The sequence below is a fragment of the Miscanthus floridulus genome, chromosome 4, assembly GCF_019320115.1.
Source record: "Miscanthus floridulus cultivar M001 chromosome 4, ASM1932011v1, whole genome shotgun sequence".
NCBI lineage: Eukaryota > Viridiplantae > Streptophyta > Magnoliopsida > Poales > Poaceae > Miscanthus > Miscanthus floridulus.
The window spans coordinates 112,853,191-112,880,006 of record NC_089583.1 but is presented as its reverse complement, the minus strand read 5'-3'; the positions used below and the strand labels follow the sequence as shown (position 1 = coordinate 112,880,006).

General features: G+C 44.6%; 2 protein-coding genes across 2 annotated transcripts; both read left to right on the top strand.

Moving 5' to 3' along the window:
• The first annotated feature begins 1,492 nt into the window (after positions 1 to 1,492).
• LOC136552667 (alpha/beta hydrolase domain-containing protein VTE7-like) lies at positions 1,493 to 7,678 on the top strand. The gene is given in 12 exon segments (XM_066544228.1): positions 1,493 to 1,749; positions 1,751 to 1,798; positions 1,899 to 1,996; positions 2,161 to 2,258; positions 2,392 to 2,441; positions 2,932 to 3,027; positions 3,227 to 3,316; positions 3,588 to 3,677; positions 4,105 to 4,200; positions 6,675 to 6,740; positions 6,956 to 7,122; positions 7,231 to 7,678. Coding segments are annotated over 12 exon segments (1,104 nt in total). The 5' UTR covers positions 1,493 to 1,554; the 3' UTR covers positions 7,241 to 7,678.
• A 14,932-nt stretch (positions 7,679 to 22,610) lies between these two features.
• LOC136552666 (NADPH HC-toxin reductase 1-like) lies at positions 22,611 to 25,577 on the top strand. The gene is made up of 5 exons (XM_066544227.1): positions 22,611 to 22,735; positions 22,859 to 23,028; positions 24,511 to 24,723; positions 24,799 to 25,190; positions 25,310 to 25,577. The coding sequence occupies exons 1-5, from the start codon at positions 22,612 to 22,614 to the stop codon at positions 25,440 to 25,442; spliced, it is 1,032 nt and encodes a 343-aa protein (XP_066400324.1). The 5' UTR covers position 22,611; the 3' UTR covers positions 25,443 to 25,577.
• Positions 25,578 to 26,816: the final 1,239 nt, after the last annotated feature.

Genomic DNA, 26,816 nt, shown 5'->3' with positions numbered 1-26,816 from the left:
CTAAGTCGAAGTGCCTAAAACATAATGTCATAAACCGGATGATATAATGACATTATGACCTGTTGTCATACTAAATACGTAAAAAAACCACACATTTCTTGTAGTTATAAAAAATACTAATGTTTATGATACTAAATAAATATTATTAGATTTATTATTAAATATATTTTCATATTCTACCTATTCGGTGTCATAAATATTGATGTTCTTTTCATGTAAATTTGATTAAACTTGATATAGTTTGAGGACAAACCTAAAACATCACTTATTTTATGATCGAGGGAGTACAACTGTATGATATAACTAACGCATATGGCATGGCAAGTTGTTAAAAAACAAACTATAATGACTCAGTGAAAACAAGTTGAACCAGAGGATGACCCCGTGTTTCGTGCGGAGGGCAAGGGTGAGGAGAACAATGACCCTGTTCGTTTATTTTATAATTCGTTTTTTTAGATTATTTTTTTTAGCCGGAACAATATTTTTCTCTGATAATAAATCAACCAAAACTAGTGTTTCGATTTATTTTTTCAGCGAAGCGGACGAGGCCATTAACATTGGCAAGTGGATAGGCATAGCAAACACCAAACGTAGTAGCATTGTTGACCTCTAAGAGCACGGGCTTTGTTCTCCCCACGCTACAGGTTACGTGGGCACTGTTGATTTATAAAAGAGGTTCTCCCTACATTTAAAGATTTGTATAGATTTGAAGCCATGTTTGGAGCCACTTCTGCGACTGATTCTCATGAAAAAGCGAGTCATGCCTTGTGACACGATGCACAGTCGAGCCGATTCTCGTATACAACATGAAAGAAGCTTTTTTCCCATCCTGATTCCACTTCTTCCTCTCCTGCTCCTCCTTTGCATCGTCGAGCTCATCCTTCTTGTGCCACCGCTGAGCTCCTCTTCCCCGTGGCCATCCTTTGCTCGCACTCGTCCTCTTTCTCGTTGAGCTTCTTAATTTGTACCACCGCTGAGCTCCTTCCCCCGGATACATGACGTTGGAGTGTGAAAACATATAGAGAACAATTTTTGTTAAATGGCTCGCGTAGAGCTATTACCTGAACATAAATAATAACTAAGGTCTGAATGCCATCCGCGTCAAGTCAGATCTTGCAACAGACGGTAGATGTGAATTTTCTAACTTTGAGGAACGTCACGATGTAAGTGAGGCTTTGTTTAGATACTTTCGTATTCACCTTAATTTATATGTTGTGAAGTAGAATGGGATGTCCATACCCCAATACATGATCGAAACAAATACGAGAGTATCACACAAGACCTAACCTGAGGTTGTTTCTCTCGGGAAAAAGTGAGGTGTTTGTCGCAAATATCTTTTTTTTTCTTCAAATTTTCCTTCGCATTGTTTTCGCCTTTCGTGCTGAAAAATCGCATGTGCATAGCCCGTGGCAGTGTGGCGCCACACGATGCCACGCGGCCTCCACCGTCCTCGCGACCTATAACACCCGTGCAGCGGAGAGTACATGGCACACAGCTCCAACTCCAAGCCTCGAGACCGTCCAGCGCGCGGGCAAGCGCGCCGAACCCAACCAAATGCCGCTGCTCCTCACGTCCTCCTCCCTACCGGCGCTGCCGCTACCGCCGCTAGCCGCGTCGCCCAGGTCCCGCCTCAGGGTTGCGGCTTCCAGCGCCGCCTCCGCCCCGGACGGGGCCGGCGCCACTGCCAGAGGCACCAGCGCGGCCGGGTTCCCGTCCTTCCTTCCCCAGGCGGTGGAGCGCATCCGCGACTGGCGCCGCCATCCGCCTCGCCAAGCGAATCGAGCGCGTGCCCGTCCAGGCGAGCCGATTTCTCCCGATTTTACTGTGCTGTGTCGTACGCTCAATACGCAATGGCTGTGTTTTTCTGAAGCCTGAACTTACCCTATCTCCATCTTCAGACCGGTTTTTCGGGGAGCGCGATACCGAGCAGCTGTGTCAGGCCGCTCAAGCAGCAACAGGACGCTGATCCAGTCGTGCTGCTGCATGGCTTCGACAGGTGAGTTCCATTCCACAGCAAAATTTCATGGTTCGACTAGAAAGATCTGGTTTCAGTGCTGCTCATCATCGCTGTCTTGGAGCCTGTCCCAAAATAAAATGCTGTATTTCTGCTATGTGAGTATGTGACTATTAGTGTGGACCATTTTAAAGTATTGTCTACAGTTCTGTTCTAGAATGGAGATACACCTACCCTTTGCTTGAGGAGGCCGGATTGGAGGTTTGGGCTGTGGACATCCTTGGTTGGGGCTTCTCTGATTTAGGTACGCCCCATCCTGTACACCATGTGATCTGGTTTGGTTACTGTACCTGGTTGGTTTGGTTACTGTACCTGGTAAGGTTTTAATTTCGTACTTTGTAGGCCCCTTGTAATATCGTTGATTTTCTCATTCGTAGAAACACGGCCACCATGTGATGTTGCATCCAAACGCGAGCATCTTTACCAGGTACTATATATATGTACCATCACCAATGCTGTACCTTTTGCTAATTGCCACATGATGTGTCCTTTTCCTTCTCGTGAACTTATTTCTGATTCTAATATGGGAAACGCTTGAATGCTACTGAAGTACTGATAGTAGCTGATTTGAACAACTTGCTTAACATTATAATAACTGATTTCAACTTACTTAGGATGAGAGTAACTGAACAACCGTCCTTGCCAGGCATGTTATAAAATACAGAACTTTCTCCTGAATTGCTACAATAGTTTTCAGTTTATTTTCCATTTTTGTATTTTTTTTCCTCGAACATGTAGGAGAGCCATCATAGGAGAGCTACTTATCATTTCATTAAGAGACAACGTACCAGAGAGTATGACACCACACCCACCACAACTCCCTATGCCTAACAGTTCAGCCAATCTAATGGTTACATTGATCTGTTATTTTCTTAGTTACAGTGATGTGACCCTTACAACTTAACTTTTATGTGTAGTTCTGGAAATCCTACATCAAAAGGCCTATGGTGTTAGTCGGGCCCAGCCTTGGTGCTGCTGTTGCCATTGATTTTTCAGTCAACTACCCGGATGCGGTACATGCTTAAAATGGTTTTGTTGTCTATATTTCTTTACTGCAGACTACAGAGTAATACAACAGATTAGACTGAGGTATCTGTAGTGCTTCCTTTTATGTGAATTTTGACTACTATGCCACAAGCCTTCATACAAGACAGATCTTACAAGTTTGAGAGTTTTATATTCCAATTAGCTAATTTAAGCTTGGTTTCACAGGTATCGAAATTGATCTTCATTGGTGCAAGTGTATACTCTGAGGGCCCAAAAGATATGACTAGAATGCCTAAATTTGTTTCATATGCCGGGGTGAGTCATTCTGTCTTCCATGCCAAGCTTATTTAGTTTTCCATTTCATTTTCCATGTTTTATTTTTTATGTCCTTAGGTCTGTATTTTCCATTCGGTGCTTAGTAATATTATCTCTTATTGGTTATGGCTGTGCTTTTTTTTTTATAATGATGGTGTGCTACTTAAGTGGAATGTCTCTAATTGGATCAAAGAAATCTTGTGGTGTGTGTCTACATTGGCTGGGCGACTGGACTACTGGAGTAAACTGATTGTTTTCTTTGCTTCCCCAGGTGTTCATATTGAAGAGTCTTCCACTGCGATTTTTAGCAACAAGTTTGGCATTTAAAAAAACTCCAAATGAATTCTTTGATTGGGTGCAAGTAAGCCTCTATGGATCACTTTGAACTTTAAAAGGAACATGAAAAGAAGAGCTCTAGTAGTTTTCTCTACCTTTTGAAATTAGGGAGAAGTCCATTTTCTCTTCCAATAAAGTTGCTTTCTAAGAAACTGGCGGTAACAGTGTCTCTGTTCTAACTACTTATGCAATAATCATGTTTCTGCTGATGGGAGCAAACATGATTAATCCAAACTTTTCTGATTCATGCTAAAATTATATTAAAAATAAATTATTATCTGCCACTCCAATTTTCGTTTTTTTTTCCTGTCTGATATCCTGATTTCAACAGTGCAAAAGTATTCCATAACTAATCTAATAGATTTTGCAAACAGGCTATTTTAGCTTCCTGTTCCTCTGTACCTTGAGCATATGAAGTCATGCATTTTGACATGTTTCCCCTAAATTTTCAGATTGGCCGTCTGCATTGCCTACTTCCCTGGTGGGAGGATGCTACAGTAGATTTTATGATTAAAGGGGGTTATAATGTCATAGACCAAATAAAACAGGTTCTTTTCTTTAAACACCCTGCTTATGAATTTTCACTGTTCAAGGATGTTAAAGTTTCTAATTTTTGTAGTTCATCCGCCCCCCTCTGTGCATTGATGATATTGTGACAACTATCAGTCACTAGTCTCAACAAAGTTGTCTTTGACAACGCTGCAACACGGCAAAAATAGTCTTGAGATGATAACTACTGCTGTTATATATGACAACACCCTAATGCTAAAATACATTTTCTCTGCATGTTGATAATTAGGTACTAAGATATAAGTAAAACCAAGAACAATACCATAGCATGAGGAAGGATGGCTTCCATAGTTTCTTTGATGCTAGTTATGATCATTTAGCTTTTTCTTTAGCTCTCAGGGTTGCTTCCTTTTATCCTGGATATATTTTTGTTCTTTTTTTAGAAAGGAGTTTCCTTTGCTTTTAAGAAAGTGATAAGAGTAACAAAGTACATCTGGGAACACCAGCCTACAAGAAAGCATCCAAAAGGCAAAGCAATCTTCTAGCCTATGTACAATTAGAGTTCACTAATATAAGAAGAGTAATAAATGACTAAATTTGGGGGTTTGAAGTTTTTCATCCAGCTGTAGATGATCTCCATGATCTTGCCAGTTCCTTCCTTGTCCTTTGGTTTGATCAGGAATTCAGGATAGACCACTTCTGCAAAAAAATGATAAAGTTGAAAATATCACGTCAGAAGGTTTGCTTGGGAAAACCTTTTCGATTACCATCTTGTTGCGTCTGGCCCATATGGCTCAGGCGAGACCTGTAAACAGAAACATAGATGTTTGATGGGTGTGTAGTCTGACATTTATCCAACTTCCCATGAAGTCCAATCTAGAGATCGGATGGGAGGTTCAGTTAAAGACCTCCCTCAGGATGCACCATGCAAGACTTGTTATAGGGCAGGTGATGAAAATGTGGTCAATGTTCTCTTGTTTGCCGTACAAACAACACTTTTCACTAACTTTCCAGCCTCTCTTCTTCAAATTTTTTTGCTGCCTGTAGCTTGTTATTGAAAAGCTGCCACAGGAATACTTTAATCTTCATGGGTACCTTGCTCTTCCATATGTTGTTGAGGCTTTTATTTGTGCAATTCCCCTCTGATATGGTCCTGTACCCATCTGGTCGAGAAGCATTTTGTTTTCTGTGCCCCTAGGAATCATTCTCCTCACTATCATCTTCCATTACAACTTCTTCCAATTGGGTCATTAATTGTTGCCATGAGTGGAGTTCACCGTAAGTCAGGGATCTTCTGAAATTGATACATTATTCATCTTTAGACCAATATTCAGCCACCGTGGCCGAAGTGCTCTCTGCTATCCAATAGAGTTCAGGGTACTTCTTCTGTAGCACTGGCAGAGCCTAGTAGAGTCCATACTGGGTCTCGGCTCCCCCCTCGCACACACTGGCTAAGAAAGATTAATTAAGGTTTAACTGCGCATGTAATGGCCCATCTCTCTCCAGCGAGTAGTACTAGCTGACCAAAACTGCAATTAATCTAGTAATAAAGCTAATTTTATCATATTGTCTATGGACAATTCCCCCTCCCCCTTGATTACGAGTCAGGCTCCGCCACTGTTCTGTTGAGGTGTATCTCCCAACCATACAACCTGCCAGAAGTAAGTTTTGCAGCCATTCTTCACCTTGAAGATGCCCCCCCCCCCCCACCCCCCATTTGAATAAGTGCTTAACTTTATGTAGCCCCTGCCAAAATTGCGATGTGCCTTTGTGTTTAGAATTGAAGAAGTTCCCATCTGGCATATATTTAGCGTGCCAAATTTTATAGCATGTGTCCTCAGAGCCCTGCATAATTTTCCAAATCCATTTAACTAGTACTTTTGTGTTGATTATCCCTAGACCTCCTTGGTCTTTTGGTCTTGTCATCATTTCCCACCTGGCCATGTGGTACTTGTGTTTTTCCTCGGCTCCTTGCCAGAAAATGTTTGCTCTTATCGAATCCACCTTACTGTGTGCCCCATCAGTTAACCTGTAGAAGCCCATGGTATACTGCTTAAACAAGTATTGGTAAGAATTAGTCTCCCTCCCAAGGTTATTATTTTACCCTTCCATGGGTCTAACCTTTTACTCATTTTACTGAAAACTTCCGAGAAAGCTGATAAGGGCAAGTGATAAGATTTATTTTTGTTCTCTGTGTAAGGGCTTTCAACTCCTTCCTTGTCATTAACCAAACCTATTGGGTGAGAAAATGCAGTACCTTGAATATTTCATATTCTTAGTGAAAACCCCAATAGGTTGTTGGACTGTTGTTTCGTCATACTCTTGCCAAGATTACAGAGAAGGGATGCTGCATGCTGCATCATAGCTTTATAGTACACCATATATTACTGTCACTGGAATGACAATGACACAGATGCTCCAAACCTTTCTGGATCAAATTCAGGCATGAAAATAATTGAAGTTTGTTCAGTAGAAGATACATTACTAATGATGTTCCTATTTTTCCTTACAGGTGAAGCATAAATGTCTGATCATGTGGGGAGAGGATGATGGAATAATAAGCAGCAAACTAGCATATGTAAGTTGAGATGTTGTGATTTGTGGGGTGGGTTACTAAAACATTTTTTTTTTGATGAAAGGGTTACTAAAACATTCGGAGCACAATTTCAAGTGCTATTGCTATTTAGACAGCAAGGAAAGCTAATGCCGTGTCAACATAATAACAGCATAAAGTAGCATCAGTGTGTGCCCTACCAGATATTATGCTCATGCTATTCTTGCATCACTCTGCAGAGGTTGCATCAGGAACTCCCACATGCAATTCTGAGGCAGGTCCGGCAGTGTGGTCATATTCCTCATGTCGAAAAGCCAAGGGAGGCGGTAAAACATGTTCTTGAATTCCTTGCAAGAAACACGCCAAACAAGTCGGATCAGTCTCCTTCTGAACCGTCAGTACTTGTGTAAGCTACCATGACTATCCAGCTGGATTCTTTGCTCTTTGTGCATTCAATCATGAATACCATTGTACTGATTTATCACTCAAATGTTCATGCCCCAAAATGGTACAGGAACCGCTGAACAGATTACAGATCCCTGAGGGTAGGCTGTACAAAGTGAAATGTGCCCATGGATGATGGATACTGATAGTCTGATACGCTCGCTATGCTCAGCCAAGCTGCTGCTGAAGGCTGAAGCTGAACTCGGCGAATAAGGTTACCTGTCTGCCTGCCTCAGCACCGGTGAACAGCCCATTGGACGGCGAACTGGTGCCAAGCCTTCCTGTGGAGTTGGAACGAAGTGACACTAGAAGATGGAGCGCGTGTCCCTGTCCCGTGTGGGATATCAGATGCTGTTTTTCTAAGTTAAGGTCGTCGGTCAGTTAGGACTAACTGTACTTCTACGGTAGCACTGCAATGCAAAGACGCAGTGGGTTGGAGCAAGACGATTTCGGCCGTTGCCAGTTCTGTATACAACAGTAGTACCATGTAAAAGTATTCTTCTCTGTGCTGCGCACAACTGCACCTGCAGTTGCTGTCTGTCTGCCTGGTTCCTTGCGTCGTACGCGCAACGGCTTTCCGTGATCGTCCGAAAAATTCGCCGCGATTTCCAGCAGAGATTAGGCCAACCCACCACTCGGTCTCGATTTCCAGCCTTTTGAATCGCACCGCCGCACGCACAGGCGTCAAAGCTGAGGTCATGGCGGATGATTAGCTGTTTGGTTCGAGGCCATTGGGCCGAAAAGGTCCCGCTTGTGGTGTTGAGTTCGGCCCATATGCATGTAAGATCGAGGCCAGCCGAACGTGAGACGGGGTATCCAAAATAGTCTGAAAACCTACTACGTGACTACGTCCGTCCCTACTTTCTCGACAAATTCTTCCCAACAATCGTCAGATGCGTCTCCGTGGATAAAGATGGCAACGGGCCCCGATACCCGATACTCGACGGGTATTTGATCTATTAGGGGATAGGAATGGAATCATATCTTTACCCGCGGGTATCTAAATGGGCAAGAATCCACCCCCGACGGGTATAGTGTGTACGAGAACGTTCCCTGTTTACCCGTCCCCGTTACCCGTTGGGGAACCCAACTATTTGAGATGGCATGCGAGTATTATGCCCAAAGAAGCTCAACATAGGTATTTTGGTCCAAATCTGAACAATCATATATATAGTTTGTGTGTTCTAGGAACCCTAGTTCAAATTTTTCTCACCATCTCCGCCAGCAGCACAAGCACGCCTGCCTCACGAGCGCTCGTGCCCCTCGCTTCCTCAGTTCGGTCTCTCTGCCACCATTGCTGGTCCTCCTCGCAACCTCGCTTCTTCTCCTCGGCATCTCCGAGATTTTGACACTTATACCCGGGTGAAGAAGAAACGTCTCCAATTGCAAAGCTGCGACCCCAAGTGTCCTTGTTTATCGGGTATGCAGTACCCGTCGGGTATCTGTTACCCGACCGATACCCGACGGGTACGGGGATGAGCAAGAATCTATACCCGAGACAGTTAACGGGGACGGGGACGTGATGAATTCTCCGTAGCGGGAAAGAGAACATTCCGACGATACCCGACCGGTATATCCCCGTTGCCATCCTTATCCGTGGACCAGGGACGCAGCAGTTTAGGTCTTCGTAATTAAGTAATGTCGTTGACCACTACCTGCTAGCGGTTAGTATTACACTATAAGTTTGCCACTTTGTATCTCAGTTCATGTGCTGCAGAAATTTGTTATTTCTCGATTTCTTCGTCTCGTGGTAAGTTCACGTGCATTGCCCTATTTTTTTCCCCCTCCGAACGGCAGGAGATAGAAGCTTCTCGTCGAGAAATGCGCGTGTGACACTAGAACGAACGAAGCGGTCGGGCTGCTACACACACTTCCATAAAAAAAAAAGATAAACTGAGTTAGCTAGCTCCGCCGAGCTCATACGAAGTTGACGCGTCGTTTAGCCGCCCGAAGATTGAGAAGATGCAGTCGCCGGCCGATCGAGAGCACCGGCCGGGTCCGTATCACGTTCACCTAAGAGACTTCTTTCCTTGCAAAGCCGGCGCAGCTAGACGCGTGGGGAATTCACTTTTCGCAAACCGGCCACTAATAGATTTAAGGGTATGCTGGGGACCGCTTTGTTCTATATTTTTCCTGCTCAGCTCTACGTTTTTCTACCAAACAGATGTAACTTTACAAAATCTGTTCTAGAAGAAAAAAAGATAAAGTTAATAGAGCATTTAAGGAGGTACTACAGAAACTCCAGGTATTTTTTTGGAGTTGCTCCATATTAGAGTTTGTGGATAAAGTATCCAAATAAGTATGGGGCAGCTGCTGTTTTTCTATATTTGGACCCTCACACCGACTACTCGTTGAATATCTTGACCAAACTTTTTAAAAGGAAATAAATATAGTTGTTTTGGAAAGCAAATTAAAAGCGGTTCCAGTATACTATAATACAGGCACGGCTATGCTAGATTGACGAGTATTAATTTTTTGGTGCTTTCTTTTGACCGGAGGGAATACAATATCACCTCTTGGAAGAGACTTTAAGGAAAGCACACGATGCATCATCCGTGAGCAGGGGACTGTCCGTGAGTGCAATCTCATCCGCCCCACTGAAAAAAAAATGATACTCACTTCGTTCTAAATTATAAGTTGCTTTGACATTTTTTGATATATCCATTTTGTCATACATCTAGATATATTATTATATCTAGATACATAGCAAAATAAATGAACAAAAAAGTCAAAACGACTTATAATTTAGAACGAATGGAGTATATCCGTGAGTATACAATACCACCACTTGGAGTAGTAATTAAGATGGCATACCAGGTCGTCTACCTTACCTTGTCGTTGCGTGGTACAAAGTCCACATCTTTTTTTGGCAGGTATACAAAGCCAGGTACTCCATATGCCACCTACTACAAGTGGCAGCCGAATTCTAACGGAAGCTGCCCATTCTAAATGAAGTGGTGGATCATTTCAATAGTTTTGTGTAATGGTTACATTTCTCACGTTTTTATTGTAAATGTAGGGAACTATACTGCAAAGCCGGGGCAGCTCTTCTTATAGAAACGGGGTGGGGGTGGGGGTGGGGGTGGGGGGGGGGGGGGGGTTCCATTACATCTTATTATACGTTTTAGTGTGATGGTTACATTCCATTTGATCTCACAAACCAGCCAAAAAAGAAAAGAACTAAGAAGATGATGAACGCATCGTTTCTTAAATTACCAAATAACATGTCGTCTACACCAAGTCACCAATTGGCGGGTGGAGGGCTTCTCTTCTTTTTTCTTCATGCGAGGTGTCTTGCTGGGTGGACGTACTTGGAGCAGATGGAGACTGTGCGGTGGACCCACGGCCGGTAATAAGAAGATCGATGGCGCACTGGCGCGGAGCGTGCGTGCGTCACCGGCGGCTAACATGCAGATTGGGTCCTGCAGGCGGCCCGGCCGCTCGTCAACAAGACAACCACGTCTCGCCTAGCCTAGCTAGTTGCTAGCTTCACCAGTCCAGTGCAGTGATCTATATCGACAAAAAATATGCATTGGACGTCCAAAGTAAAAACCCCGTCACTGCCAACTGAATCTGCGCGCAGATCGATCGATCGATCCCCCGAATCTAGTTGGAAATGCAAAACGTCTCTTTCACTCACTTGTTGGACTGTTGTAACACTAGGGATCATAGATCTAGCATTTGACTGTTTTATTCGATATAAAAGGTGAAGCAATAGATCCTAATACATGTAGAACGAACTAGAGAGAGATAGAGAGATGTTGCTGAACCTGACACCAAGGAGAGGAGGGTTCGGTGGCCGCCATCGGGTTCGTTGGAGACGTCTGCGCACGGGCAGCGACGGTCGGTGAAGATCGGTCGGAGATGCGGTGCCGGCGGTGAAGATCGACGGCGGCGCAGTGCAGCGGTGGAGGGACTTCCCGTCACTGGCTGCGCCCCTCACTTAGATCGGGTTTTAGGGTTTTGTCGGTGGGGATGTCGGCTCAGGTCAACCTCGTGATTAGAGCCGCCGGCCCCCACCTCTTTATATAGCGCAGGGTGACAGGGGGCCTCTAGCCATGGTGGGCTGGGCGCCCCCGATCAGGGCGCAAATCAAAGGCCCAACTGGACCGTTGAGTCCAGTTAGGTTAGAGATCAATCTAACAATCTCCCCATTGATCTCTTTCCATCTTTCACTTTCATATTCTTTACTTTTGTTCATTCCATTACAGATTAGTGCATAGAGCATGTCTCATCGTCACGGTTTATTGCCGATAGATTTAACAGCTACAACATACTACTCTGTTCTGAAATAGATACTTATCTTTGAGCCTTCTTTTGTCCAGGAATTATAGGCTTTTCCTTAAACCCATGCCGGCTACATGTTCTCTAAACACGTTGGGTGGTAAGCCTTTTGTAAGCGGATCCATGAGCATCTTTACTGTACTTATATGCTTAAGACTTATGAATTTGATCCCGGACTTTATCTTTCACAATATAATACTTTATGTCAATATGTTTGGCAGCACCACTTGACTTATTGTTGTGAGCATACTGTACTGCAGGATTATGATCGCAGTATAACTTTAGTGGTCTATAGATGTCGTCAACCACCTTCAAACCGGGTATGAACTTCTTTAACCAGTTCACCTGCCCCGTTGCCTCATAACACGCTACAAACTCGGCAGACATTGTGGACGATGTAGTGACGGTTTGCTTTGAGCTTTTCTATGAAATAGCTCCCACTGCGAGAGTGAATACATATCCAGACGTGGATTTTCTATCATCTCCCGCATAATCAGAATCTGAATATCCCACTATATGGAGTGAATCAGATCTTCTATACGTCATCATGAGGCCTTTCGTTCCTTGCAAATAACGCAAGACTTTCTTTACCAATTTTCAGTGTTCTATTCCAGGATTGCTCTGGAATCTACCAAGTAACCCGGTAACAAATGCCAAGTCAGGGCACGTGCATACTTGAGCATATTGCAAGCTTTCGACAGCTGAAGCATATGGAACCACTTTCATTTGATCGGTCTCATATTGGTTCCTGGGGCATTGAAAATCATCATATCTGTCGCCCTTGACTATAGGAGCAGATGAGGGACTACATTTGTGCATACTAAATTTCTTTAAGATCTTTTCTATGTATGCCTTTGTGATAGTCCTAATACCCCTTTACTTCTATCTCGGTGAATCTCGATCCCTAGAACGAACGAAAAGCTTCACCAAGATCTTTCATATCAAACTTTGAGGACAAAAACTTCTTTGTCTCTAGTAGTAGACTGATATCACTACTAGCAAGTAAGATATCATCCACATACAGGACAATGAAGATAAACTTCCCATTCTTAAACTTTGTATAGACACAATTGTCCTCTACATTCTCTTTAAACCCAAAATTCTTTATTGTCTGATCAAACTTCAAGTACCATTGTCTTGAAGCTTGTTTTAATCCATAAATGGATTTCTTTAGGTGGCATCCCATTCGTTCTTTTCCTTCCATGATGAAACATTTCAGTTGTGCTATGTTGAAAGGTCCTAGTATGGCTAGAGGGGGGGGGTGAATAGCCTATTTAAAAATCTATAAAGCAACTAGAGCAATTTGATTAGTATGACAAGTAGCGTAATGCAAACTTGCTCTAGCTCTACAATGGTTGCAAGCCACCTATCCAATAATTCTAGTTGCAATGATTACTTAGGCACACAAACTTGCTACTCTAAAGAGCTCAACTAGATGAATGTAAATAATCAAGCAAGCTCTCAATTCTAGTTACACTAAAGAGCTTGTATCAACTAGTTTGCAAGAATGTAATCAAGTAAGTAGGGTGATTATACCGTCGTGTAGGGGATGAACCAATCACAAGATGAAGATCAAACCAATCACTGAGAGAATGCAAATGACAAGAGACAATCGATTTTCTCCCGAGGTTCACGTGCTTGCCAACACGCTATGTCCCCGTTGTGTTGACCAACACTTGGTGGTTCGGCGGCTAAGAGGTGTTTCACAAACCTCGTCCACATAATAGGACACCGTAAGAACCGACCCACAAGTGAGGTAACTCAATGACACGAGCAATTTACTAGAGTTACCTTTCGGCACTCCGTCGGGAAAGGTACAACTCCCCTTACAATCACTGGAGATGGCCACGAATAATCACCAACTCGTGCCGATCCTCCACCGCTGCTCCAACCGTCTAGGTGGTGGCAACCACCAAGAGAAACAAGCGAAATCCGCAGCGCAACACGAATACCAAGTGCCTCTAGATGCAATCACTCAAGCAATGCACTTGGATTCTCTCCCAATCTCACAATGATGATGGATCAATGATGGAGATGAGTGGGAGTACTTTGGCTAAGTTCACAAGGTTGCTATGTCAATGAAAATGTACAAGAGTTAACCCTTGAGCCGGTCATGAGGCTATAAATAGAGCCCCCATCAAATAGAGCCGTTATACCCCTTCACTGGGCAAATTGCGGGCCGACCGGACGCTGTAGTCCAATTGACCGGACGCAGCACCAGACGCTGTGGTCGTGAATACCGGACGCTGACACTCAATTGACCGGACGCTCCACCATCGAGTTCGGTCGAGTCCAGTAAGCCACCAGGGCCGACCGGACGCGTCTGGTAGAGACTGACCGGATGCTGAGCCTCAGCGTCCAGTCGAGTACAGAAAGCACCCATGGATGACCGGACGCGTCCGGTGGTACCGGACGCTGCCAGCGTCTGATCGGCTGCTCTGTCATCTGCTGCCTTTTCTGATTCACACCAGGACAGCGTCCGGTGTGGCGACCGGACGCGTCCGGTCGCTGAGTCTGCCCCGAATACCGGTCCGGTCCGCTGAGTCCTGCCGCCGAAATACCGGACGTGTCCGGTCACATAACGGACGCGTCAGGTCACTCTGTAACCAGCGCGACTAACTCCTTTTCGACTCAATCTCCTTCACCCTTACTCAAATGTGCCAACCACCAAGTGTATCACCTTGTGCACATGTGTTAGCATATTTTCACAAACATTTTCAATGGTGTTAGCACTCCACTAGATCCTAAATGCATATGCAATGAATTAGAGCATCTAGTAGCACTTTGATAACCGCATTTCGATATAAGTTTCACTTCTCTTAATAGTACGGCTATCTATCCTAAATGTGATCACACTCACTAAGTGTTTTGATCACTAAAATAAAATGGCTCCTACATTTTATACCTTTGCCTTGAGCCTTTTGTTTTTCTCTTTCTTCTTTTCCAAGTTTAAGCATTTGACCATCACCATGCCATCACCATTGTCATGATCTTCGCCATTGCTTCATCACTTGGAGTAGTGCTACCTATCTCATAATCATCTTGATAAACTAGCCATGCGCATTTTGTGTGCATGCTAGCCCCCATGTACTGTACTATACGGGTCTAATGCGTGTGCCCAGCCTGCGCCTGCTTTTTTTCTTTTGGCCAATCAATGATCTTGGAGCAGAGTCGTGCATCGCCATCACTCAACCGTGCCTGTAGCGTGTATCGCTGTGCACCTGTGCCACATGCATATGCATGTGGACCTCTGCCAACTTTGCGTTGCACTGTCATCATGCGAGCATCGGCCTCCTCTCCTTTGCCAGCTTGATCAGTTGCGACAACGCCCTTGGCCCGGTGCCCCAGCCTGACATCTTGCGTTCTGACCTGGGGTTTTATTCCATCTAGTGGAAAGTATAGTTTTCCCATAATTATATACATACTATTACTTTCTCGGTTCCAAAAGAAATGTTGGCAATTTTAAGATAGAGTAGTGCTCAAAATAATTTAATCAAATTGAAGGTCTTGACTTTGAAGAAACATATGCCCCAGTTGTAAGATTGGAATTAATTAGGATCTTGTTAGCCTATGCTTGTGCCCATAACATCAAGTTATACCAAATGGATGTGAAGAGAGCATTTCTCAATGGATACATCAATGAGCTTGTGTATGTTGAGCAACCTCCCGGTTTTGAAGATGAGAAGAAACCCAACCATGTGTACAAGTTGAGAAAGGCTTTGTATGGATTAAAACAATCACCTAGAGCATGGTATGAGAGATTGAGAGATTTCCTACTCTCTAAGAGATTCAAGATAGAAAAGGTAGACACCACTCTCTTTACCAAGAAGCTTGGAAATGACTTGTTTGTAATGCAAATCTATGTTGATCATATCATTTTTGGGTCAACAAATCAAGATTTTTGTGAGGAGTTTGGCAAGATAATGGCAAGTGAGTGTGAGATGTCCATGATTGGAGAGCTTAGCTACTTCCTTGGTCTTCAAATCAAGCAAATGAAGAATGGCATATTTGTGAGTCAAGGCAAGTATATCAAGGACATGCTCAAGAAGTTTGGAATGGATGATAGTAAAGTTATCAGTACACCAATAGGGACAAGTGGAAGCTTGGATAGTGATGCTAGTGGCAACATGATGGATCAAAAGATGTATTAGTCTATGATTGGAAGCCTACTCTATGTGACCGCATCAAGGCCAGATATGATGTTTAGTGTATCAATGTGTGCTAGATTCCAAGCCTCACCAAGAGAAAGTCATTCGAAAGCAACAACGAGAATATTAAGGTACTTAAAGCATACACAAAATGTTAGATTGTGGTATCTCAAAGGAGCAAGATTTGAGTTGATTGGATATTCGAACTCTGATTATGCGGGATGCAAAGTTGAGAGAAAGAGCATATCGGGCATATGTCAACTATTGGGAAGATCACTTGTGTCTTGGTCATCAAAGAAGCAAAATAGTGTAGCACTTTCAACCGCCGAAGTGGAGTACATTTTGGCTGGTAGTTGTTGTGCTCAATTACTTTGGATGAAGGCTACTTTGAGTGACTTTGGAATTAAATTCAAGCAAGTGCCATTGCTATGTGACAATAAGAGTGTCGTAAAGCTCACCAACAACCTGGTTCAACATTCAAGAACAAAGCATATTGATGTCCGCCATCATTTCATAAGAGATTACCGACAAAAAGGGGATATTTGCATTGAGAGTGTGGACACCAAAGATCAACTTGCCGATATCTTCACCAAGCCACTTGATGAAAAGAGGTTTTGTAAGCAAAGGAATAAATTGAACATACTTGACTTCTCTAATATGTGTTGATGCACCCCCCCACTTATATGGCATGTCTCTCATTCGAGCAATCCAAGGTAAAAGTTGACTGGGGGGCATACATCCTTGCTAAGGACATGTTTAGTGCATCTAGACATTTTTCACATTTGAATAGGCTCATTCATGAAAATCAAATGAATTTGATGCTTGTATGGTACCACTATTGCTTATATGCTTGAAATGATCTAGTGGTAGCATATGACATGTTTGTGGACTTATAAACCTAGTGTTTGATCTAGAAAATAAGCTATAAGTGTTTAACTTAACATGGTACAAGATAACCCTTATTTGGAGGTGTGAAGAAGCTTGTCCTTGGATCAAACCGAGTTAAATATCTTTTGCAAGTAATCTAGATTGAACCAAATTGGGAAAATGATTCTCATTTCATATGGTTTCACCCCAACGTATCTATAATTTGAGCTCACCTTTTGTGCTAATTGTTGACAAAGAGGAGAGAAATTCACAAAGATAGTAAGATAGAAGAAGCAAACAAATGAAATGACATTGTAAGGGGAAAAATAAAAAATGCACACAAGTAGGGGGAGCAAGCTCATAAACTTATATGTTGCATTTTGATGTGCATTTCGTATATTTGCTTGCATAGCACAAGTTTTAAATTTCAATATCCATGCTTGTGTGGTGTATGCTAGTTATATGCTTGAATGGTGAAATGAAAAACTAGCATGCATAGGCTAAAGTAACTAGACTTATGTTCATTTTATGAAAACTAGACCCTTGCTTGTAATGTTGATCTCATGGGGTATTCTAGTTTTTGTGTATATATAGTTACTAATGGTGCTAAGGATGATATATTGGTGCACTCCGATTGGTATCATGTTTCAAAGGTCCATCTCTTATACCTTAGCATCATACGGTAGAAATTGTCTCCTATATTTCCTATCTAAGCATATGTGCAAGCTACAATCCAAACTCTTAGCACATATGTAGGGAGAGCAATTGCTACCATTTGGGATTCATAAAACTTATCCATATCCTTTACACATGGTAAATATGCTTGGGCAAGCAACATTGATTCAATTAAATTTCAACTCATATCTTTGTGAAAGGGTTGTCATCAATTACCAAAAAGGGGGAGATTGAAAGCTCTAGTTTGGTTTTGGTTAATTGATGAAACCCTAAGTGCTAACCTAGTTTATCAAAGTAATTATGAGATAGGTAGCACTACTCCAAGTGATGAAGCAATGGCGAAGATCATGATGATGGTGATGGCATGGTGATGATCAAATGCTTGAACTTGGAAAAGAAGAAAGAGAAAAACAAAAGGCTCAAGGCAAAGGTATAAATAATAGGAGACATTTTGTTTCCATGATTAAGACACTTAGCGAGTGTGATCACATTTAGGTTAGATAGTCGTTCTATTAAGAGGGGTGAAACTCGTATTAAAATGTGGTTATCAAAGTGCCACTAGATGCTCTAACATATTGCATATGCATTTAGGATCTAGTGGAGTGCTAACACCCTTGAAAGTATTTATGAAAATATGCTAACACATGTGCACAAGGTGATACACTTGGTGGTTGGCACATTTGAGCAAGGGTTAGAAACTTCACCGGACAGTCCGACGGTGCCACCGGTGCCCTATATAGAAAAGACAGGGGTTCATAGACTGATCGGATGCTAGTGGTGCAGTGACCGGACACTGGGTTCAGAGTTCGGTCAGTGACAACAGTAAGCACATGGTCTCGGTCTTGTGACCGGATGCTGGCATATAAACTGACCGAACGCTCATGGTCTGAGTCCGGTCAGTGCTGACGTACGCTGACGTGAGGCGCACAGAGGAAACGTTGAGTGACCGGACGTCGGGTGAGTCCGGTCGAGCATGACCGGACGTGTTTGGTCGTGAAATTTCGTGTTTGGAACCTTACTGAAAACGACCGGACGCTGGGGTCCTACGTCCAGTCACTTTCTAACTAATGCGTCCGGTCATCACTTGACCGTTGAGATCAAGCGATCGGCGTTTGAAGCCGATGACACGTGGCAAGCATTGGGCAACTGGACGCTGGGGTCCTGCGTCTGGTTGAACTGACCGAAGAGTCCGGTCACCCCATGTTGTGCCCAGTGAAGGGGTACAACGACTCTATTTCGTGAGGGCTTCTATTTAAGCCCCATGGCCAGCTCAAGCTCACTCTCTTAGCCATTTGCATTGACATAGCAACCTTGTGAGCTTAGCCAAAGCCCTCCCACTCATCTCCATTATTGTTTCATCATCATTGTGAGATTAGGAGAGAATCCAAGCGCATTGCTTGAGTGATTGCATCTAGTGGCACTTGACATTCGTGTTTCGCTGCGGAATTCACTTGTTACTCTTGGTGGTTGCCACCACCTAGACGGCTTGGAGCAGCGAGGATCATTGAGTGGAGGTTGGTGATTGTCTCCGGCTCCGATCATGGTGATTGTGAGGGGTCTTGTGCCTTCCCCGGTGGAGAGCCGAAAGGTAACTTTAGTGGATTGCTCGTGTCATTGAGTTACCTCACTTGTGGGTTGGTTCTTGCAGTGTCTAATTGTGTGGACGAGGTTCGTGCAACACCTCTTAGCCACCAAACCACCAAGTGTTGGTTGACACAATGGGGACTAGCGTGCCGGTAAGCACGTGAACCTCAGGAGAAAAATTGGTTGTCTCTTGCCCTTTGGTATTCTCCCGGTGTTTGATTTAGTATTCATCTTATGATTGATTCACTCCTCTACATGGCGGTATAATCACCCTACTCACTCATTTATATTCTTGTAAACTAGTTGTGTCAAGTTCTTTAGTGTAATTAGAATTGAGAGCTTGCTTTATTATTTTAAGTTCATCTAGTGGAGCTCTTTATAGTAGTAAGATTGAGAGCTCTTAGTGAGTAGTAACATTGCAAGTTGTGTGCCTAGTAATCATTATAACTAGAATTGTTGGATAGATGGCTTGCAACCCTTATAGAGCTAGAGCAAGTTTGCATTTCGCTATTTGTCATACTAATCAAATTGCTCTAGTTGATTTGTAGATTTTTAAATAGGCTATTCACCCTCCTCTAGCCATATTAGGACCTTTCACACGTCCACTGGTAGCAGAAGTGGTTCTCTATTCCCTATCATGGTTATTCTGTGCTATTGCAAGGTCTTGATGAGTCCCCTAGTCAGTTGCTTCTTTAGCTCTATCAGGTTTCGGATACTAGCGCAACATCTTCTTTTGCCAGCTAGGAGCTTCTAGCTGAGATACAAGCTCTTGTTGATTCCTTTCCGAACTTGTTCACTCCACCGGTGGACTTGCCACCTTCCAGAGCATGCAACAACTATATACCACTGCTGCCAGGTGCTAGTCCTATGTACATCTGCCCTTACCGATACCCCCCGAGCCTCAAAGATGAAATCGAGCGACAAGTCAATGAAATGCTATGTCAAGGGATCATACAACCAAGCTCTAGTCCCTTCTCTTCGCCAGTGCTCTTGGTCAAGAAGAAGGACGTCTCATACAAGTTTTGTGTGGACTTTCATCACCTCAATGCACTCACCGCGAAGTCCAAGTTTCCTGTACTAGTGTTCGAGGAACTGATGGATGAGTTAGCTAATGCCAGTTGGTTCACCAATCTGGATCTTCGTGTGGGGTTCCATCAAATATTACTCTAACCTGGTGAAGAGCACAAGACCGCATTTCAAACCCATCTCGGTCAGTACGAATTTCGAGTGATGGCTTTTGGCTTAACTAGAGCTCCGGGCACATTTTAGGGTGCTATGAATGTGACATTGGCTCCTGGGCTTCGCCGCTTCATGGTCGTCTTTTTTGATGATATATTGATCTACAGCAGATCCTATGAGGATCACGTACAACATGTTGCTCTAGTTTTTCAGTGGCTTGCAGTAGAAAAATGGAAGATTAAGCTCTCTAAGTGCAAGTTTGCTCAACGGCAAGTTTCCTACTAAGGCCATGTGATCAGCGGTTTAGGTCTGGCCACCGATCTGGCCAAGGTACAAGCCATTCAAGATTGGCCAACACCATCTTTCGTTCGTGATCTTCGGGGATTCCTTGGTTTGGCCGGCTATTATCGAAAGTTCATCCGCCATTTTGGGGTCATCGCGAAGCCCCTAATGAATTTGCTCAAAAAGGACTCACTCTTTGTATGGACTTCCATTCATGAGTCCGCATTTCTAACTCTCAAAGCTGCACTATCCTCGGCTCTGGTTTTGGCGCTCCCTGATTTTTCCATCCCTTTTGAGATCGAAACTGATGCTTCTAGAGTGGGTGTGGGTGTAGTTCTGCAGCAGTGAGGACACCCTTTGGCTTATATCAGTAAGGCCCTTGGGCCTTGTAATCAGGGTTTGTCTGTCTATGAAAAAGAGTACTTGGCAATTCTTATGGCCGTGGATAGTTGGCACCATTACCTGCTATAGTCGGAGTTCATTCTACACACTGACTAGAAGAGCCTTATTCACCTCAATGAACAACGGCTCCACACACCCTGGCAACAAAAGGCCTTTGCAAGATTGTTGGAACTCCGCTATAGAATTGTCTACCGTCGTGGCGAGGAGAATACTGTTGTTGATGCCTTGTCACGACGGCCGCATCCAGAAACTCTTCTAGCCCTGTCATCACCCACACATGATTGGTTGGCTTCTCTACAATAGTGGTATTCTACAGACTCTGAAGCAACGGACTTGCTTACTCAGTTATCTCTTGATTTTGTTGCACAACCTCCATTCAGTTTGCGCCAAGGTGTCATTTTATACGAAGAGCGCATTTGGTTGGGCTCTAATGCTGCATTGCAGAACAATGTGATATCAGCCCTCCATGACAGCGCTGTGGGCGGTCATTCTGGCGTCCCGGCTACTTTTGCCAAGGTCCGTCAGCTCTTCTATTGGCACGGTATGCGTGCTGCCATTCGCCAGTATGTGCAGTCCTGTGCCATTTGTGTCCAAGCTAAGCCCGATCGCAGCAGTTATCCAGGTCTCTTACAACCTTTACCTGTACCCAAAGCATCATGGGAAGTGATCTCAATGGATTTTGTCGAAGGTTTGCCGACATCTGGTTCTGCCAATGTTATAATGGTGGTTGTTGACAAGTTCTCCAGGTTTGCCCATTTCATTGCTTTGCGCCATCCGATCTCTGTTGCATCTGTAGCACGAGCATTCCTGGACCACATCTATAAGCTGCACGGCTTGCCTCTGGCGATCATCTCTGACCGGGATCGAATGTTCACAAGCAAATTTTGGCAGTTGCTCTTCAAACTGGCTGGGACAGATCTTTGAATGAGCTCTGTGTATCATTCCCAAACGGATGGGCAAACCGAGCGTGTCAATTAGTACATGGAAACTTATCTTTAGTGTTTTGTCCATTCGTGTCCACGACAATGGTCTCAATGGCTGATTATTGGTATAATACTTTGTTGCACTCCGCCTTGGGTCGCTCTCCATTTGAGGTGCTATATGGGTTTCCACCACGTCATTTGGGACTGGATATTTCTGCAGCAGCACTGGTTCCTGAACTCCATCAATGGATGACCGATCGAGACCTCATGCTGCGATTGGTTCAGCAGCACCTTCGTCGCGCTCAACACCGTATGAAACGGCAGGCTGACAAACATCGCACTGAGCGTTCCTTCAGTATTGGTGATTGGGTATTCCTTAAGCTCCAACCTTACGTACAGTCTTCTGTTGCTGCTCGCTCCAACAACAAGTTGTCTTTTAAGTTCTTCGGTTCCTTTCACATCCTCGAACGAGTTGGAAAGGTTGCCTGTCACCTAGACTTACCAGCGTCTACATCTGTGCATCCAGTGTTCCATGTCTCGCTGCTCAAGCGGTCTCTAGGTTCCCAGGCAGTGAGTCCATCCATTTCGTCTGCACTTACTAAATTTCAGGTTCCTGAGAAGCTGTTGCAGTGGCGCTGGTCATCTGGTGAGCGGCCAGTTCATCAAGTCCTCATCAAGTGGTCTCACATACCGACTTCCCTCGCCACCTGGGAGTCGGTTGAAGAGCTTCGTCACCAGTTTTCCTAGTCACCAGCGTGGGGGCACGCCGGCACTCAAGGAGGGGGGATTGTCAACAACGTCCCTGATACTACAACAGCTGATGCCGCTGGTGACCCAGAAGGATGCCCCAGCGACGTTGCCCCTCCTTCGCCGAGGCCCAAGAGACAGGCGTGGCCCAACTCCAAGGTGTTCGGGCCCATGTGGCAAGCGTAGCTGAGTATATCTAGCAGAGAGCCGTGAACGAAAAGGGAGGAACTAATGAACCGCATATTCATTCTTGTAATACAAAACACTTATCGTACTGTACTTCTTCTTCTTCCTCGCCAAGCATTCGATTCCTAGCTGTATCTCACAGAGAAGCAAGGAAGGGAAGAGCTAGCTAGGAGGATGGGCGGCTTCACGGCGGACACGGTGGTGTGCGTCACCGGCGGCAGCGGCTACCTCGGGAGCTGGCTCGTCAGGAAGCTCCTCGCCAGAGGCTGCGTCGTCCACGCCACCCTGCGGAGCCTAGGTGCGTACACGAACAGAACCCTCCTCGCCCCATAGCTGCCCTTTTTCGTGCGGATATAGCACACATCGATCATCCAGCGAGCTAACGCATGTCTGGACTGGACGGGCGTTGACGTACGTGCAGCGGACGAGAAGAAGACGGGGCTGCTCCGGGCGCTCCCCGGCGCGGCGGAGCGGCTGCGGCTGTTCGAGGCGGACATGTACGACGCCGACACCTTCGAGCCCGCCATCGCCGGCTGCCACTTCGTCTTCCTCATCGCTACGCCCTTGGCGCACGACCCCACCAGCACCAAGGTATGTACTCGCTCCCCTCCCACCGCCGCCGCCGGGCCAGGCAGCTAGCTAGCGTCAACGATCACTCTAAGCCTTGCCGCCTTGGGCTTCTGATCTCGCTGCCTTGCGCTCTCTCTGCGGCTGCAGCTCTGATTTACCATGCCTACGTCTCCATGGTCCACTTGTCAGTTGCACAGTCCACACGGCGTCCTGACGAGGATGGTCCACACCGAATTTCTTCCCCTAGAGACGAAACGACAATGCTTGCATGGACGGTTATAATTAAATCCATTATTCATTTTCCTGCCCCCCCCCCCCCCCCCCCCCCCCCCCCCCCCCCCAATGCCCGAGACCTCCGCGGATGACGGATCTCAGTGCATGATGGGCTGGTCGGTTCCATTTCGGAATAGACTATATGTTGAGTTGGCGGCTTCCACGATCCCTACTAATTTACGCCGGCCTCCTCCACCTATCCCTACTATTAGAGTAGACGAAGACTGTGGGCATCGATAGATCGTTGGTTGGATTCCATGCATGCACCTTCAGCTTACACTAGTTTGTTTGTTGGATTCTTGCGTGCTTATAACCGAAACCAAGAACGAAAATTTTGCTTTGCAGGGCGTTTCTATATTAAAATTATTGGCCCTTTTCTTTGCGCGAAGTACAATTATTTTTGTCATATACGAGTTTGCCCGCTTCTGTATCAAAGTCAATAGGCAAGAGAAGATTATTTTAAATGACCAAATTGCACTCCCCTTCCCAGCTTCGTACCTGTCTACGACTTTATAGATACTCGTTTCGTTCCAAATTATAATTCATTTGACTTTTTTTTGACCTTAAGTTTGACCGCTCGTCTTATTCAAAAAATTTATGTAAACATAGTTAAATTTAAGTCATTTTTTAAGAGCTTTTGTTAATAAAGCAAGCCACAACAAAAGAAGTGATATTTAGCACAAATTTTTGAATAAAACAAGTGGTCAAATTTGAGGTAAAAATAGTTAAACGAACTATAATTTAGAACGGATTTAGTACATAAAAAGCGACTGGGATGGATGTACTCCTCTTGTCCCCAAATATAGAAACCTACGAGTTTATCTGAAACTAAACTATTCCAAATCTGAGTAAAATATAGAAAAAATGGTAACATTTATAACTCACACAAGCATCATTGTGTCTATGCACTACTTAAAAAATATATTTCAGATACCTGAATTTTAAGATGATTTCAGACAACACTCTTATTCAACCAACAACTAATACAAGTAAATTGTTAATTTTGTGTATGGTTAATTATCTTCGTGCCAACACGAATCAAATTTTGTCGGGTGGTTTTGTCTAACGGGTTTGTGCCTTTCTTTTTTATAAAAAAATGTTTCATTCAGACCCATATAAATATATGGCTCATCTGAAAATCTATTTCTAGTAGGAGATGGCCACCCTGCTGCTCTGGTCTCCAGCTCCGGGGACGAGAATATAATGGTCTGCCTCATGGTTTTCCTGCAGTACAAGAACACGACGGAGGCGGCGGTGGACGCGGTGCGCATCATCCTCCGGCAGTGCGAGCGGTCCGGCACGGTGAAGCGCGTCATCTACACGGCCTCGGTCACGGCCGCGTCGCCGCTCAAGGAGGACGGCAGCGGGTACAAGGACTTCGCCAACGAGTCCAACTGGACACCGCTCAACCTCTCCTACGAATTCAGCAACGCTCACCTGGATGTACGTACAACAATGCTAGCTGGCATGCATATATCGATCGATTAACTGAACTGAAAAACGCGCGCGCGCACGCAGGATTACGTGTGGTCCAAGTCGCAGTCCGAGAAGGAGCTGCTGAGCTACAACGACTCCTCCTCCAAGGAGTCCCGGCCGCTGGAGGTGGTCACCCTGGCGTGCGCGCTCGTCGGCGGCGACACCATCCAGACGTACCTGTGGAGCAGCATCCCCGTGATCGTGGCGCCGCTGACGGGGCAGGCGATCTACCACAACTCCCTCCTGTTCCTGCAGGCGCTGCTGGGCTCCGTGCCGCTGGCGCACGTGGACGACGTCTGCGACGCGCACGTCTTCTGCATGGAGCAGGCGTCCATGGCCGGCCGCTTCCTCTGCGCCGCCGGGCACCCCAGCATGCGGGACATCGTCGACCACTTCGCTGCTAAGCACCCCGACCTCAAGATAAAGCTGACGGAGTACGTTCTGACAATGGCATGTTCTCGGTTGTTATTAGCTACTAGCTCTGGTGAATTTTTTTATGATGATTGCAGCTTGACCTAGTGTGGTGGTGACTGGTGATCTTGTGATGATATAGGGTGACCGGGGAGGGAGTCAGGATTCTGCCCAACACCAGCAAGCTGCAGGACTTGGGTTTCAAGTTCAAGTACGGCGTGGAGGAGACGCTGGACGCCAGCGTCGAGTGCGCCAAGAGGCTGGGAGAACTCTAGATGCTATGCAACACTACACATGCATTGGAATTGAGCTACAGAACTACTACCTCCCACCCAAAAAGAATGCATGATTGCGTACCATGTGTTTGACCAAGTTTTTAGTACATGGTATTCAAATTTATGGCTTCAAATTAATTTTATTATAAAAATATATTTTGTAATTAATCTAATGATATTTATCTGATATCATATATATTGATACTTTTTATTTATAATATTGGTCAAACTTATATATAAGGTACTAAAACGTGACACCATGCTAGAATTGCATTGAAGTCTGTCGTACGGTGGTATCATGTTCATACGTGTGTAAGAGTATATTCAGTGGCAGAGTCAGAACAAATTCGAGAGGGTGTGTTTGACTTGTGGTTGTAGATGCAAGGATTTATGATATTATATCATGATGAAAATTTGGTTCTGAATACTTTTTTGTTGTTGTTGTTCGTGGGTGCGGCCTCGCCCACGGCAGTACGTGAATATTGATCCACCCCATGAGTATGTTGAATTATTGCGCCATCGCGCTCAATTCCTCCCATCAAAGTTTGAAGTGTTTCAGACTCTCATCAGTTCCCTGTCAACATCAGAAAAAGAAAAGGGAAAAATTCGTATATGGTTTCGTTACAGATTTGCATTTAAAATCAACTAGTTGGGCTGGCCTTCGGCAGCGAAATCTCGGGCAGCCTAGTGGAAATCTGATCTAGGCCCGCCTTGGCTCCGCATGGGCGCACACCATGAGCCCAATAAGCCCATGACTCAGCACTCATGCAGATTGGGTCCTAAACGGCTCTTACGTCAAGACGACCATTGGTCTGTTTGGTTGCCGGTCACATTTTGACATATCTAAGCTTAAGCATTTATCACACTTCGGCTTGCCATATTTTATGACAAAATAGAAATGTTTGGTTCGTTACTAAATTATGTGGCCGTTGTTTGGATGGTTGCCACAGAAATTTGACAAAATTGCCACATATGATTATAGATCACAAATTTGTATTATGTTTCTAATGAACCAAAAATAAACATGAAAATTAAGACTAATATAGATTACCAGTGGTCTACAGTACCCTTCAATTTTATATTTTTATTTTCTTATTTTTTTTAAACTTATTTTAAGTTCCCTTCTACCCTATCCACCGGACGCGGCCAAATCGTCCAAGGGGGGCCAGGGGTAATGTTGCCATCAATCCCAGATCACAAGGACCACGAAATCAGCGTGGCCGACCAGCTCGTAACGCCAACCAGGAGGTTAATCAACCCCTGCGCGGTGACGTCCGCGACCGCATCAACACCAATCTCGATGCCCGCAATCGCATCAAGAACAGTCGTGCCTAGCGGCACTACTGATGTCAACCTTATTCTCATAAAAATCAT